General features: G+C 36.1%; 2 protein-coding genes across 7 annotated transcripts in view; both read left to right on the forward strand.

The window, feature by feature from the left end:
* The window catches only part of LOC120427035 (dystroglycan 1), a 239,642-nt gene that overhangs the window by 173,548 nt on the left and 51,954 nt on the right, over positions 1-14,140 (forward strand). For all 6 annotated transcript variants that reach the window (XM_052710793.1, XM_052710794.1, XM_052710792.1 and 3 more), the window contains one exon: positions 1,878-2,015. In XM_052710793.1, the coding sequence (XP_052566753.1) occupies positions 1,878-2,015 (138 nt within the window). The remainder of the gene's footprint in view (positions 1-1,877; positions 2,016-14,140) is intronic.
* Positions 11,758-14,077, forward strand: LOC120427931 (mucin-22-like). Its single transcript, XM_039592872.2, has 2 exons — positions 11,758-11,896; positions 11,964-14,077. Exons 1-2 carry the CDS (start codon positions 11,890-11,892, stop codon positions 14,036-14,038), a joined length of 2,082 nt encoding a protein of 693 aa, XP_039448806.1. The 5' UTR covers positions 11,758-11,889; the 3' UTR covers positions 14,039-14,077.

The raw sequence follows: 14,140 nt of genomic DNA on the forward strand, positions 1-14,140 counted from the left end.
GTGACTGTGTTGGTATTTTGGTTCATCGTACCAACGCACCAAGACAAGCAAAACCGAGGTACAAGTGAACCGCGTGTGCCGCACGGTGCAGGGAAGCTAGCCATTCAGCTTCTACGAAAGTGACAGAGTCAGAGATAGCTATTTTTAACAACCGCACCACTACACACTCAATCGCGAGAACCTTAGGAAGAAAGCCATTGGCGTCGCCAGCATTGAACACTTTGAAATCGATATAAACGATGAAAAGCTTAGAAAGCTCCTATTGGAATCCAATGAACTGTTAAATAAACTTACGAAATCACGAAAAAAAGAAGTCTACATTTAGGCGATTTTAGGAGCGCACGGGAAACAAATTGATTGTAGCCGGATGAATGTCCTATGTCACAAAGGTATTTGCATAAACATTGGACAGTTATGCAAAAACGGACTGGGCAAAAGAAACCGAAAAGCTGCGATATCTTACATATTGAAGGAAACATCGGTAGACAAGCTAATACAAAACGAGTATAAGTCGAGCCACAAAATATATGCACCAGCATTCTCGCGCCAGTATTCGAAGCTCAACTTGACAACTTGTCGACTTGGCGACGAAGCGTCAAAAATCGATGCAGTGTGATTTTTTGACGATTTTTCCGATTAAAATTGATGCTGAATCGACATATTTACGAAGATGGAAATGACGTCCTGCCTTAAAGTAAAACCTATACCTTTCTTTAGTAAGAAAGGCAAAAAGTAAATCGTTCTAAAAATTGATCGGGATTGCCGATCGATGTCGAATTTGTTTCAGATGCTCACTCATGGTCTGTACTATAAATGTGGAAAGAAATTTCGAATGAAATCAGAAATGAAAAATGTTGGCGAAGGTCACCAGGTGGGCTTTTACCTTTTTTAGGGATTTTTTTTCTTATGGTAGGTTAATCAAACGGCTCTAACTCCAGAACCATATTATGAATCTGGATGAAAATTTGGGAGGTTGTAGAGCTCGAAAAATGCAATTTTTGAGATAAATAAAAGATATGAAAATGAAAAAAATTTACCATATTTTCATTTGAAAACTGTGTATTTTGTTGAAAAGTCTGGCCGCATCCGAAAACAGATGGATATTTCGAAATTTACGCGGCAACTCGCCCAGGTTCAGCACACTAGCTTTCATCTGCATTTAGAAGAATCGAAATCGGATATATGGGAGCTGAGAACGACACGACACAAAATTTTGCAAAATTTTACCACATACGAACATCACTCGACCTCACCGAAATTTATTTTCTCAAAATTCGAGGGTTGGAGATAGACGAGTTCTGTCAAGGTGAATCGATAGAGCGTCAAAAATCGATGCAGTGTGATTTTTTGACGATTTTTCCGATTAAAATTGATGCTGAATCGACATATTTACGAAGATGGAAATGACGTCCTGCCTTGAAGTAAAACCTATACCTTTCTTTAGTAAGGAAGGCAAAAAGATGTAAAACCCTCATCAATCGAAATTCTCAAATGTTAGGTTTTTTCATTTTTCATTTTAAAGACTGATTTCAAATTCATTTAACTTTCAAACAACCCCAAATCCAAGGCCTACCGAAAGAGAAAAGAGCAATAAAGAAGGCTTACAGAGGCTTAGCTCCCTACACGACAAAGATTAGGCCACGGAAGGTAATCGATCAGCACTAATCCACCATGAATTGTTTCTGAGGGGGTCAAGCAATAAGTTGCAACTTCAACCGCGATGCACTTATTATTATTTTTATCTATTAAAAAAAAGTTAAGAAATTCATCAACTTCAGAGCAGCGAATCTTTCAACCTTGAATCAACCCGAAAAGTCCCAGCTTCTTAATCCCCATCGATTTAAATCTTCTTCCCCTTCTTCCTTCCCAAATTCCAGGAAAAGACGCAATGTGCCCCCGGCCAGGGCCAGATTATGTTGTCGCTGGTGCTGCGGTCGCACAGCTGGGACGAGCTCGTCGAGAAGAAGCGTCAAAAGGCCGTCAACAAACTGTCCAAGTTCTTCCTGGTACCGAAGGTAAGTCTCTCTCCAGTGTTCAAAAAGTCGGCCAAAGCTGCTGCTGCAGCAGTGATGGATGAATTGTTGTCGTCCCTTAAAGCTCTCGTGGGAATTGAATGGCTCTTGGTTGATGTGATTTTTAGTGGGGGAGGGTCGAGGGACTTTGCGTGAAACATCGATGATGTCTTGTTTTTTGTCGGATGCGATTGGGAAGCTGGACATGTTCAATCCCTCAAAACGGGAAGTCGGATAATCTGGTGGCACAGTAAAAAAAAAACATAAATAAAAATCCATGCAAATTTTCTTAAAATCTATAATGCACTTGAATAAAAATTAAAATCCCAAATCTCAATTCAAATCACAATCTTAATTCTAGTTCCAATCACAATTCAAATCAATCTCAATCGATCCCAATCCTCATCCCAATCTCAGTCGAATCGAATTCAAATCCGAATACTTATCCCAAATCCCAATCTCATTTCATATCACAATCCCAATTCAAAGCCCAATCCTAATCCCAATCCCAATTCAAATCGTATCCAGTTCAACTCCCAAATCCCAAACCCAATTCATATAGAACCAAAGTCAAATCCCAATTCTAATCCCAAATCCCAATCCAATTGAAATCCTAATTTCAATTCTAATCTCAATTCCAATCTCAATCCCAATTCGAATCGAATCTTATTCAAATCCCAAACTTAATTCAAATCGAATTATATTCAAATCCCAATTGTAATCCCAAATACCAATCTGAATTCAAATCGAATACACCACACATTTAATCTAATTCAAATCCTAATCTCCATTTTAATCTTAATGCAATCCAAATCCCAAATCCAAAATCTCAACCTCAATTGAAATCACAAATTTCAATCCCTCGTCCTATCCCTCGCCTAGACCAGACCAAAATCCATGATAAAGCTGTCAGACCAAATCTGTCAGACCAAGACTGTCAAACCAAAGAGCAAAAAGTAAACACTCTTGGTCTTCGACGTAGGTGCACACAAATCAAGAAAATAAAATTTGAAAAAGAATTTTATTTTTCCAATTCAATGACTGGTTTTGGATTGCAAAATGGAATGTACGCCAGAAAATGATTAAATAGTGCGGCGTCTTGTACACCGACAAATTAATAAGCAGTTAAAAGCCTTATTCTTTCACTTTAATTTTTGATTGCGTTTTCGGTTAACACCTGAACAATCTTGAAATTATTTATACTGACTCGTGATTCTTCTCTTTCCATCATTCCCTTGTTCAAATCCCAATTTAAATCAAATCCAATTCAAATCTCAATCCCAATCCTAATTCCAAATCCCGATCCTAATCCCAAGCCCAATTTTAATCTCAATCATAATCCCAATCCCAATCCAAATCGAATTCATTTGAAATCTCAGATCCTAATCCCAATTCAATTCAAATCTCAATCCCAATTCTAGTCCCAAATTCCAATCCTAATCTCAATCCCAATCACAATCCACACCCCAATCATAATCTCAATCCCAATTCAAATCGATGAATTGCAAATCCCATATCCCAATCTCAATTGAAATCCTTAATTAAATCGAATTCAATTCAAATCCCAATCCCAATCCTAATCCCAAATCTCAATCCTAATCTCAAATCCCAATCCTTATCTCAAATTTCAATCCCAACCCCAATCACAATCCCAATTCCAATTCAAATCTAATCCAGTTCAAATCCCAAACATAATTCAAATCCCAATCCTAATCTCAATTCAAATCTCAATTTAAGTCAAATCCAATTCAAATATCAATTCTAGTTCGAATCCAATCCAAACAAGTACATTTTTATTTTTTTTACATTTCAAATAAATTTCACAAATTTCCCTTCGTGCACGACTTATGCATCGCACAAAGCTTCCTCACCTCGAAAAAAAAGTCGCTTCATTAAATCCCTCAGCCCTCGACGATGAGCTTTTTCCCTTTTCCGTGTACCTACACACGTGTGGGCTTAATTCCTCAAATTATGATGACGCGATGGTTCCAACGATTTTCACGCGGACGCGCGCGCTCGTGGACTTCATCATCACGCTCTAATGGACCGAAGCTATTAATCACGATAAAATAATCCAATTTTGGGCATAGTCTCCGTCTCTGGCAGCCACAAATTTGGTCAATTAATCGATATATATACTACCGAAGGAAAGTGATAGAGGCCTCACCACCACAAAAAGAAGGTATGCTTTTTCGACCAATTTTAGAGAAAACCGACAAAAACATCAACCTTAACGAAGGTGGTTTTCTCCTTTAATTTACGTCATTTTTGTGAGATGATTTTGAACACGACGGCTTCAGCCGTCGGCAACATGTAAACAATTTGAACCAATTAAGTGGGAATTTTATTGGATTTTCTTCTTCATTTTATTTCTCATTTGTTGTGACTTTAGGAAACGAAAAAAGTGAAGAAAGAATGCCCTCAGAATGTCGATAATTGATTGGTGCGGGACCACCCAGTCGAAGTCTGAAGCTAAAGCCTAAATCAGCCACAGCCAGGAAAGGGTTACAAATTTTCTGAAGATGATGCCCCGATACTGTCGGGGCCGGCATCGCGGAAGAACGTTTTGTCTTTTGGTGGTGACGAGGGATGACGTGTCTCGGTCAATCAATTTTGAAAATTAAGTTATTTGGAAGGAGCGAGCTAGAGAGAGAGTTGTCTCAGTAAACGGAGGAGATGAGGACGTGGCGATGAGTTCTGATCCAACTATAATTGAATTTCATTTTTGAATTTGTTGTTTTTTTGTTTGAATTAAAGAACCAATTATTTATATTATTATGGAAACTTGTGAGACTGTTCAAATTGGATATTTCAGACCAATTTTATTCTAAAATTCAGAATGCATAACAGTCACAGCCTTTGAAAACGTTAAAATTTTCATATTTTTCTAATTCGAATGTCTCAAAATTGTTTATACATATTCTCTATATCAGAGTTTTAACTGTGAAGTATTGAGTAATTTTCACAAAATACCGTATTTTCAAAAATTACTAGTATTCAGTGTGAAATTTGTACTAAAATTTCCACTGTATCGTAATTTTCAAAATACACTAATAAAAATTATTAAAAATATGAGCATTAAACGACACAAAATTGTGAACTAAAATCCAACCCAACAAGACAGGCATCGGTCTAAAAATTCGCCAAAAAGCATTTTTTTTTTTTCATACAATTTTGAACCTGAGCAATTCTCTACGAAATCGGTATTTTACTTAAATTTTAATTTTTGTATTTTTTAATCCGACTGAAACTTTTTTGGTGCCTTCGGTATGCCCAAAAAGCAATTTTGCATCATTAGTTTGTTTTCGATGACATCAAATGCCAACTTTTCAGAAATTTCCAGGTTGTGCAAAAAATCTTTTTTGTAGGTATGGATATGGACTACACTGAAAAAAAATGTTGCACGGTAAAAAAAAATTTGGTGATTTTTTATTTAACTTTTTGTCACTTAAACTAGATTTGCAAAAAAAACACTATTTTTACTTTTTTTTTTTTTTTGATATGTTTTCGAGGTCATCAAATACCATTTTTTCAGAAATTTCCAGGTTGTGCAAAAAATCTTTGAGCGAGTTATGAATTTTTAAATCTGAATTTAAATACTGATTTTTTCAAAAAATCGAAAAATTGGTCGCAAAAATTTTTCAACTTCATTCTTCGATGTAAAATCAAATTTGCAATCAAAAAGTTCCTTAGTAAAATTTTGATAAAGTGCACCGTTTTTAAGTTAAATCCATTTTTAGGTAACTTAAATAGTCGCAGTTTTTCATTTTTTTAAATCAGTGCACATGTTTGCCCACTTTTGAAAAAAATATTTTTGAAAAGCTGAGAAAATTCTCTATATTTTGCATTTTTGGATTTTGTTGATACGACCCTTAGTTGCTGAGATATTGCCATGCAAAGGTCCCACCCAAACAACACACCATTTTCTAATGTCGATATCTCAGCAACTAATGGTCAAATTTTCAATGTCAAAATATGAAACATTTGTGAAATTTTCCGATCTTTTCGAAAAAAATATTTCAAAAGGGCCAAATATTCAATATTAATATTATTAATTTTCATACATCATTTTTGTATGGCCAGCTGCCAAATTTGTATGGAAAATTATATGGACAAACTAATGATGCAAAATGGCTTCTTTGGGCATACCGAAAGCACCAAAAAAGTTTCAGTCGGATTAAAAAATACAAAAAAAAAACGAATGACCGAAATCTGAGAGAATTTCTCACCTTTAAAAAGCATTGGAAGCAAGAACTCTTGATTTTTTTTTCTGAAAATCATGGGTTTTTTGGTTTTTAACTGTTTAATCTGACGTTTGTCAATGTTTCAAGAAAAAAATATTTTTCTTTGGCAATTTTTGACTATCTTTAACTTTTTATGTCATTTATTATGCAATAATTTTTATTTTGTTGTTTTGACACACTTTGCTGCGAATCAAAAGATCATTACTTAAGTTTGTATAAAAAATATGAAAAACACTTTAAAAAAAACTAAAATTGACTGCAAAAAATGAAAATCAGCAAATAGGCAAAATATTATGAAAAAAAATATTGTAGAATAGGCCAATAATACAAATTATAACAAAGAAGAATTACATAGAAAAACTAAAAATTAATATAAAAAAATTAAACAAATGATTTTAAAATTTTCGTTGAGCCAAAGTTGCTCAAAATAACCTCCTAAATAAGGGAAAAAATTGGGCAGTAAAGGGTTACATACTAAAATTTTCATAAAATAGAATATGGGTATCAAACGTTGCGAAATTTAATAAAAAAAATTCACAAAATAAGTGTTTTGAGTATAAAATTGTAATATTTTCACAAAATGCAGAGATTTTTTTTAACAAAATTTATTTTTCTGTTATTTGAAATCAAACGACGTGAAATTTTGAATACATTTTTCGATGATTTTATTGTTCTCATTCTCTACATTATTTTTCTGATATTTTTTCGGTTTTAATGATATCATTTTGAGCAACATATGTTTTTCTTACCAGGCTTCTCTTGTTTTTCAATAACTTTCATTGCTTTTTGTAAATTTATTTTGTTTGTTTTTTAACTTTTAAAACCTTTAATAATAAACTTCTCTCTGCCCTTTTTATATTTTTTGCTTTCAAAATACATAACCCATATCTAAACAAATGAAACAACATTTTTTTTCATAATTATGATTCTATTGTCCTTAGAAGAAAAGAATTAAGGAAATCCAAAACTCATTTAGATTATAAACTATTGTCATCAAAAATATCATACACAGAAAAAAAAATCATGGTAATATTACATCTGGGAAGGGGTACATCTTTTATGTCAGAAAAAAGTGTAATTTTACCTCTGGAAATGTGTAATTTTACCACTTTTCTGGTGTAATGTCTCTTTTTCAGTCTAAATTGAGGTAAAATTTCATCATAAAAGAGGTAATATTCAACCTTCCAAAATTACAGCTTCCAAATTTACATTATTTTTTTCTGTGTATCAAATCTTTGAATTCCTCACTTGAAAATGTTAAATTTATTTGGTAAATTTGTTAAATAATACTTTGACTCGAATCTCCGTAAGACTTGTAAAAATTTCACTTCTAAATTCGAATCACGAAATAAAAATCTTTCGTTATCCTATTTCTGATTAACGAGATCGAATCTGAACCCAACTCTACGCTGCAAAAAAATGTGTAAATTGGGAGGGTGTTAATTGGAAGGTTTAATATTAACTCTTTAATGATGTTATATCACATCAAATTAGACTGAAAATGTGGCATTACAACGAAAACGTGATAAATTTACATATTTTTAGAGATAAAATTACAATGTTTTTCTGACGTAAAAGATGTACTCATTCCCAGATGTAGCATTACCATGATTTTTTTTAAATGTGTACTCTAAAGTGATTTAAAATTATCAAGATAGCGGAAAAAATTGCGGTGATGATTATAACGTCATGATTCGAAATTCGGACACTTAGTAGCCTATCGTTTTTGTTATAGCTGTCATAAAATCATGTAGGGTAGGGTAGTCATCAATGAGACACTTTTGGTTTTCAACTTTCAACGATTTTTCAATTTTTTTCATCAGCATGTTTTAATGAGCTTTTTGTTACATTTTCTTTCTTTTAATGTGTTCTAACATGGACCAAAATATGAGATCGATCCGACATCTACAGCCAGAGTTATTCAACTGTCTCATTGTAGACGCACTTGGCAGGAACAATGAGACAGCTGGGGAACAATGAGACACTGTATGAAAATCAATACTTTTCTTGTAAAACATCATGTTTTTGTATTGTTCCATTACAGGTTACTTGCCTTGAACATTTTAGAGCAATTTTACCAACATAAAAGTTTAATTAACAAAAGTTATACTAAAAAGTATTTAAATTTTGTTAAATCCATATATTTACACCAAATAACTTTGTATTTTTGGTTAAATGAGGTAAAAACTCTAGAAATATGCCAAAAATCACTTTCAATTCATGTTTTGGAAGATTTCCATAGATTTTGAAAAGTTTAATGAAGAAAAATCGAAGTGTCTCATTGTTACCCATGGGCTGAAATGAGTGGGGAACAATGAGACAGCCCTGGATTCTGGGTATATTCTTAATTTTGGCCAAAACTAATGAAAGGACATTGTAGCCCAACTCAATCCCTATGGAACGTCGAAAGAAATTTGAAGAAATATTAGTTTTGGTGTAAATGGCAGCCTACGAGCGAAAAAGTATTTTTTGTCCAAAATTTACTTTTACACCCCAGAATCAAACATTTATGAATAACTTTGTAAGGGAGCGTCCATAACCAAAGCCACTATTATGGCAGACGTGTATCCAGTAGATACACCTTTCCCCCAAATATGAGCCTGATTGGTTGAAACTACGACTTGTGAGAGCCATTTTATCATTGTTCCCCGTGTCTCATTGATGACTACTCTACCCTATCAAGCTGGAAATGTACACAGTAAAAAATAATGTAAATTTGGAAGCTGTTTTTTTGGAAGGTTGAATATTACCTCTTTTATGATGTAATTTTACCTCATTTTAAACTGAAAAAGTGGCATTACACCAGAAAAGCGGTAAAATTGGATATTTCCAGACGTAAAATTACACCTTTTTGCTGACATAAAAGATGTACCCCTTCCCAGATGTAATATTACCATGATTTTTTTCTGTGTAGAAATAACATCAGGATTTAGTATAAATAGTCAGTTTTAAGAAAATGCATGCAAAATATGTCTTTTTCAACCATTTTTCGTCAGAATTTTAAAATTAAAATGACTTGTTGTGCCTCGAATCCCGGACACTGATAAAAGCTGATTCGAAATCCGTACACTTTTGCTTATGAACCGCACAAATTTAAACGGAAATGTTAGTGAATGGCATTATTTAGGTCTCAAATAAGCTGTTAACATCAAAACAATCGATATTTTATATTAAAATTGTGAATTTCTTCTTTGCCTTCCCGGTGCATCGGACGCCAATGAAATATTTCAGTGAAATGTTTCACACTTTTGGTAGCCTTATTATTTTATTTTATATGATTGTATTGATTGACAGCGTTAGAATAAATTTTAAAAGAAAGTGATGTTAGAATTCATCAAATAACACAGTATTGACATTCATAATGCGAACTTTTATCCAAATAATTAATAAAACAAGATGTTCGGGTTTCGAAGCGTCCGGGAATTTGAATCATGGCGTTAATTACTGTCGGATAATAGAGTCTGGACTGTATTAATGATATATCCTCGAGCTTGCCTCCAAAAAAAATCATGGTAATATAACATCTGGAAATGAGTACATCTTTTATGTCAGAAAAAAAATGAGTAATTTTACCACTTTTCTGGTGTAATGTCACTTTTTCAGTCGAAATTGAGGTAAAATTACATCATTAAAGAGTTAATATTCAACCTTCCAAAATTTACATATATTTTACTGTGTTAATTTAGTTTATAAAAAAAAACAACAACAAACAACTCTTTTGTTTTTTATGTGTGAGAAAAACAGAGAAAACTAGAGAGAATCATCCATATTCAAACCTTTAAAAGATTTTTTATAGAAGGATTTTGTTATCAATTTTTATTATTCTTTTAATAAATCGGTTGAGATAAATTTCGCCTTTCCCGATTTTTTTTTATTATTGCAGTGAGCCTAAAATTCACCCCCAAGCTAAAAGCTCCATTTTGCAGCGGATTTCAAATTTCCAGACAGAACACCCCAACTGATTTCCATTATAATGAGAGGGGGAACAAATACAAAATTTCCTTTTCGTCATCAGCCGCCCCACAATAGAACCACCACCAACTCATTAATCCAATCAACCAACCTAAATCTACTCACTTCCATATAATATCGCTCACCGACTGATAAACTTTGTGGGGTTATATCCTCATTTATTTTACCCCCTTCGTAACGACCTGCCATGAATAAAAGCTCAATTTCAAATTACTTACCTTTGTTTTTTGCACGTAAATTTGTGTAAATTTACGTGGATTTTTTGTAGTTTTTTCAGTTTTAAAATGTTTTTTTTTTTCTTCAAATCGTAAATTTACATTTTCCGCCGCAAATTTACTATGCAAAGTTCTGGAAACCCCTAGTCACACCTTCCCCGTCCCACAACAAACGATACCTTTCGAAATCCACCCCGCCTTGTGCGAGAGAGAGAGTGCTTCCAAAGCTTTGTGGGTGTTTGGGGGTGTCAAGCTTAGTAACGGGGATTTCCCTCACAATGCCTTCGGGCGGGTTTCCCACTGACGACGTCGGCAGGATTATCCTTTTTCCAACTCCCTCAGCATTTGCGAAATTTTACCTTTTTCCAGAAAGATGGATATCAGTAGGTGCGGGGAGCTTTGTTCTTTGTCTAGTAGCAGGGGGGAACAGTTGAGCAGTTGGAATATTACCCTCTCTTTTTGTCTCAGAGAAAAAAAAACATATCGTGATGATGGTAATGCTGATTTCGTTGCCTGTCAGTTGAACATACCGAGTTCCGACAGCTTTTCTGCCTGCCGATTGAACAATGTTTGCTATGAGCACAGCGAAAAAAGGTAGTTTTCCAGCTGCGTTTAATGGTAATTTTGCATTATTTTATGAAATTCTATGTAATATTACACCCTAAAATATGTAACCCATCAGTATGGAAAACCTACTTGACCGAAATATCTAGCTGATAAATGCGTTAATACATTCCATCCTTATCGGTCTGATGGCCGAGCGGGCTAAGGCGCCAATCTGGGTGCTGGGTTTGAATCTCGTCGGTTGCAACGTTTTTTTTTTTTTTTGCTTTGCAAAAATCAGTATGTAATATTAAGTGTTTTTTTTTTTGACGAATGCTATTTTATCATAAAATTTTTTGATGTGTGGGAGAATACCTCCACTGAGAGGTTGGGGTTCACGAGTCCCAATTGTGTATGACGGCTTATCCAGGCTTGAGCAGGTAAACGTGGCTCGATTGGCAGGCCAAAGTATCGTGTTAGGATATTTGTTTTACTAGCGTGCAAAATGTGCTGAAATAATACGTGAGAAACAGCTTTTCAGCAACGTTTTCATTGAATCACAGAGTTAGTTAGCCTATGAGTAAAACGGATATTATTTCTATTGTTTTGGAAAAGATAAAAAAAAGACAAACTGTCAAGTACTTATTTGTTTTTTGAGTGACCAATACAAAGTCTATGCAGTTAAACGCAATAGTTTTATCTACATTTCATCACCACATGCTGCAAACCTTATCGATGTCGCTAGGTCGTCCGGTAGTCAAACGTGAGTAACGTTAAGTTATTTAGACTTTGATAAAATCACTAAAAAGTACTTGAAGTTCGATAAAATCGATTTTCATACTAACCCTGTCGTTTAGTAGCAATTCAGATCTTCGAACGAACACTCTAATTAAGCTCAGCAAAATGTTCGGTAAGTTTTAAAAAATAATCTCAAAAATACTCAAAAATAATTTTCAACCAAATCTCTCCACCCTCAGCCTCAACAGTCACCGTCCTCACACTCTCAGCAACTCTACTATTAGCAACGATAGTGTCCAGCTCGGACGAGTGTTACCGGAATCGACGAATCACGGTGAAAACCGTGGCACACTTTGAAAACTGCAACCAATACGTCGTCTGTGTGGGGCGCATTCGGATGGTCCGAAGCTGTCCCGAAGAGTCCGGATGGAGTGAGCTCGAACAAACTTGTGTCCCCGGTGAAGCGGAACGCTGCCGCAAGAAACCCAAGCTGCGACTGATGAGTGTGGGCGTGACCCCAGTGGAACCGTCGATTTCGTGTGTGGCGAGTTCGGACTCTTGTCCGGCGCGGTTCGATCCGTTTGCGCTTGTGCTGCGTGCCCACGAAGATTGTGCCAAGTACTATCTGTGTATTTCGTTTCTTCCGGTGGTGCTGTCGTGTCCGGCGAACCTGCGGTTCAACGAGCGAACGTGTCAGTGTGATTTTCCGGAAAATGTGGACTGTGGAATGACGACTACGACGGAACTGCCTGAAGGAACGGAAACTACAACATCGGAACCAGAGAGTACAGACACTACAACATCAGAACCAGAAGGAACAGACACTACAACATCAGAACCAGAAGGAACAGACACTACAACATCAGAACCAGAAGGAACGGAGACTACAACATCAGAACCAGAAGGAACGGAGACTACAACATCAGAACCAGAAGGAACAGACACTACAACATCAGAACCAGAAGTAACGGACACTACAACATCAGAACCAGAAGGAACGGAGACTACAACATCAGAACCAGAAGGAACAGACACTACAACATCAGAACCAGATGTTACAGACACTACAACATCAGAACCAGATGTTACAGACACTACAACATCAGAACCAGAAGGAACGGACACTACAACATCAGAACCAGAAGTGACAGACACTACAACATCAGGACCAGAAGTAACGGACACAACAACATCAGAACCAGAAGGAACGGACACTACAACATCAGAACCAGAAGTGACAGACACTACAACATCAGGACCAGAAGTAACGGACACAACAACATCAGAATCAGAAGGAACGGACACTACAACATCAGAACCAGAAGTAACGGACACTACAACATCAGAACCAGAAGTAACGGACACTACAACATCAGAACCAGATGTTACAGACACTACAACATCAGAACCAGAAGGAACGGACACTACAACATCAGAACCAGAGAGTACAGACACTACAACATCAGAACCAGAAGGAACGGAGACTACAACATCAGAACCGGAAGGAACAGACACTACAACATCAGAACCAGAAGGAACAGACACTACAACATCAGAACCAGAAGTAACGGACACTACAACATCAGAACCAGAAGTAACGGACACAACAACATCAGAACCAGAAGGAACGGACACTACAACATCAGAACCAGAAGTGACAGACACTACAACATCAGAACCAGAAGTAACGGACACAACAACATCAGAACCAGAAGGAACGGACACTGCAACATCAGAACCAGAAGTGACAGACACTACAACATCAGGACCAGAAGTAACGGACACAACAACATCAGAATCAGAAGGAACGGACACTACAACATCAGAACCAGAAGTAACGGACACTACAACATCAGAACCAGAAGTAACGGACACTACGACATCAGAACCAGAAGTGACAGACACTACAACATCAGAACCAGAAGGAACGGACACTACAACATCAGAACCAGAAGTAACGGACACAACAACATCAGAACCAGAGGGCACAGACAGCACAACGGAACAACCCGAAGGCACAGACAGTACGACGGAAGAACCCGAGGGTAGCAACAGTCCGATCACGGAACCGTCAACAACCACCACCACGCAAGAAACGACCAGTACCGCAACGCCACCGACGACAAGTTCGCCAACACCCGTCACCGTGACGCTCAAGCCAGAAACACCCGAAGCTACGACGGTTCCGGCGAGTACAACCACCACGGAGAAACCTCCGGTGGTCGTTGAAATTATGGAGGCCGTCAACAAGGTGTTTGAGGTGGTGGACGCACTGAAGAAGATTTGGTACGATTACATCTGGACGAAGAAGTAGAAGATCTGTATTAAATAGGTTGAAATAAATTTAAACAATGAGTTAAAAATTGTTGTTTTCTCTGAATCCGAAACTCCTTAATTTTCTTAAAAATTCAGCTGA

The sequence above is a fragment of the Culex pipiens genome, chromosome 3 (assembly GCF_016801865.2).
Source record: "Culex pipiens pallens isolate TS chromosome 3, TS_CPP_V2, whole genome shotgun sequence".
In the NCBI taxonomy this organism is placed as follows: Eukaryota; Metazoa; Arthropoda; class Insecta; order Diptera; family Culicidae; genus Culex; species Culex pipiens.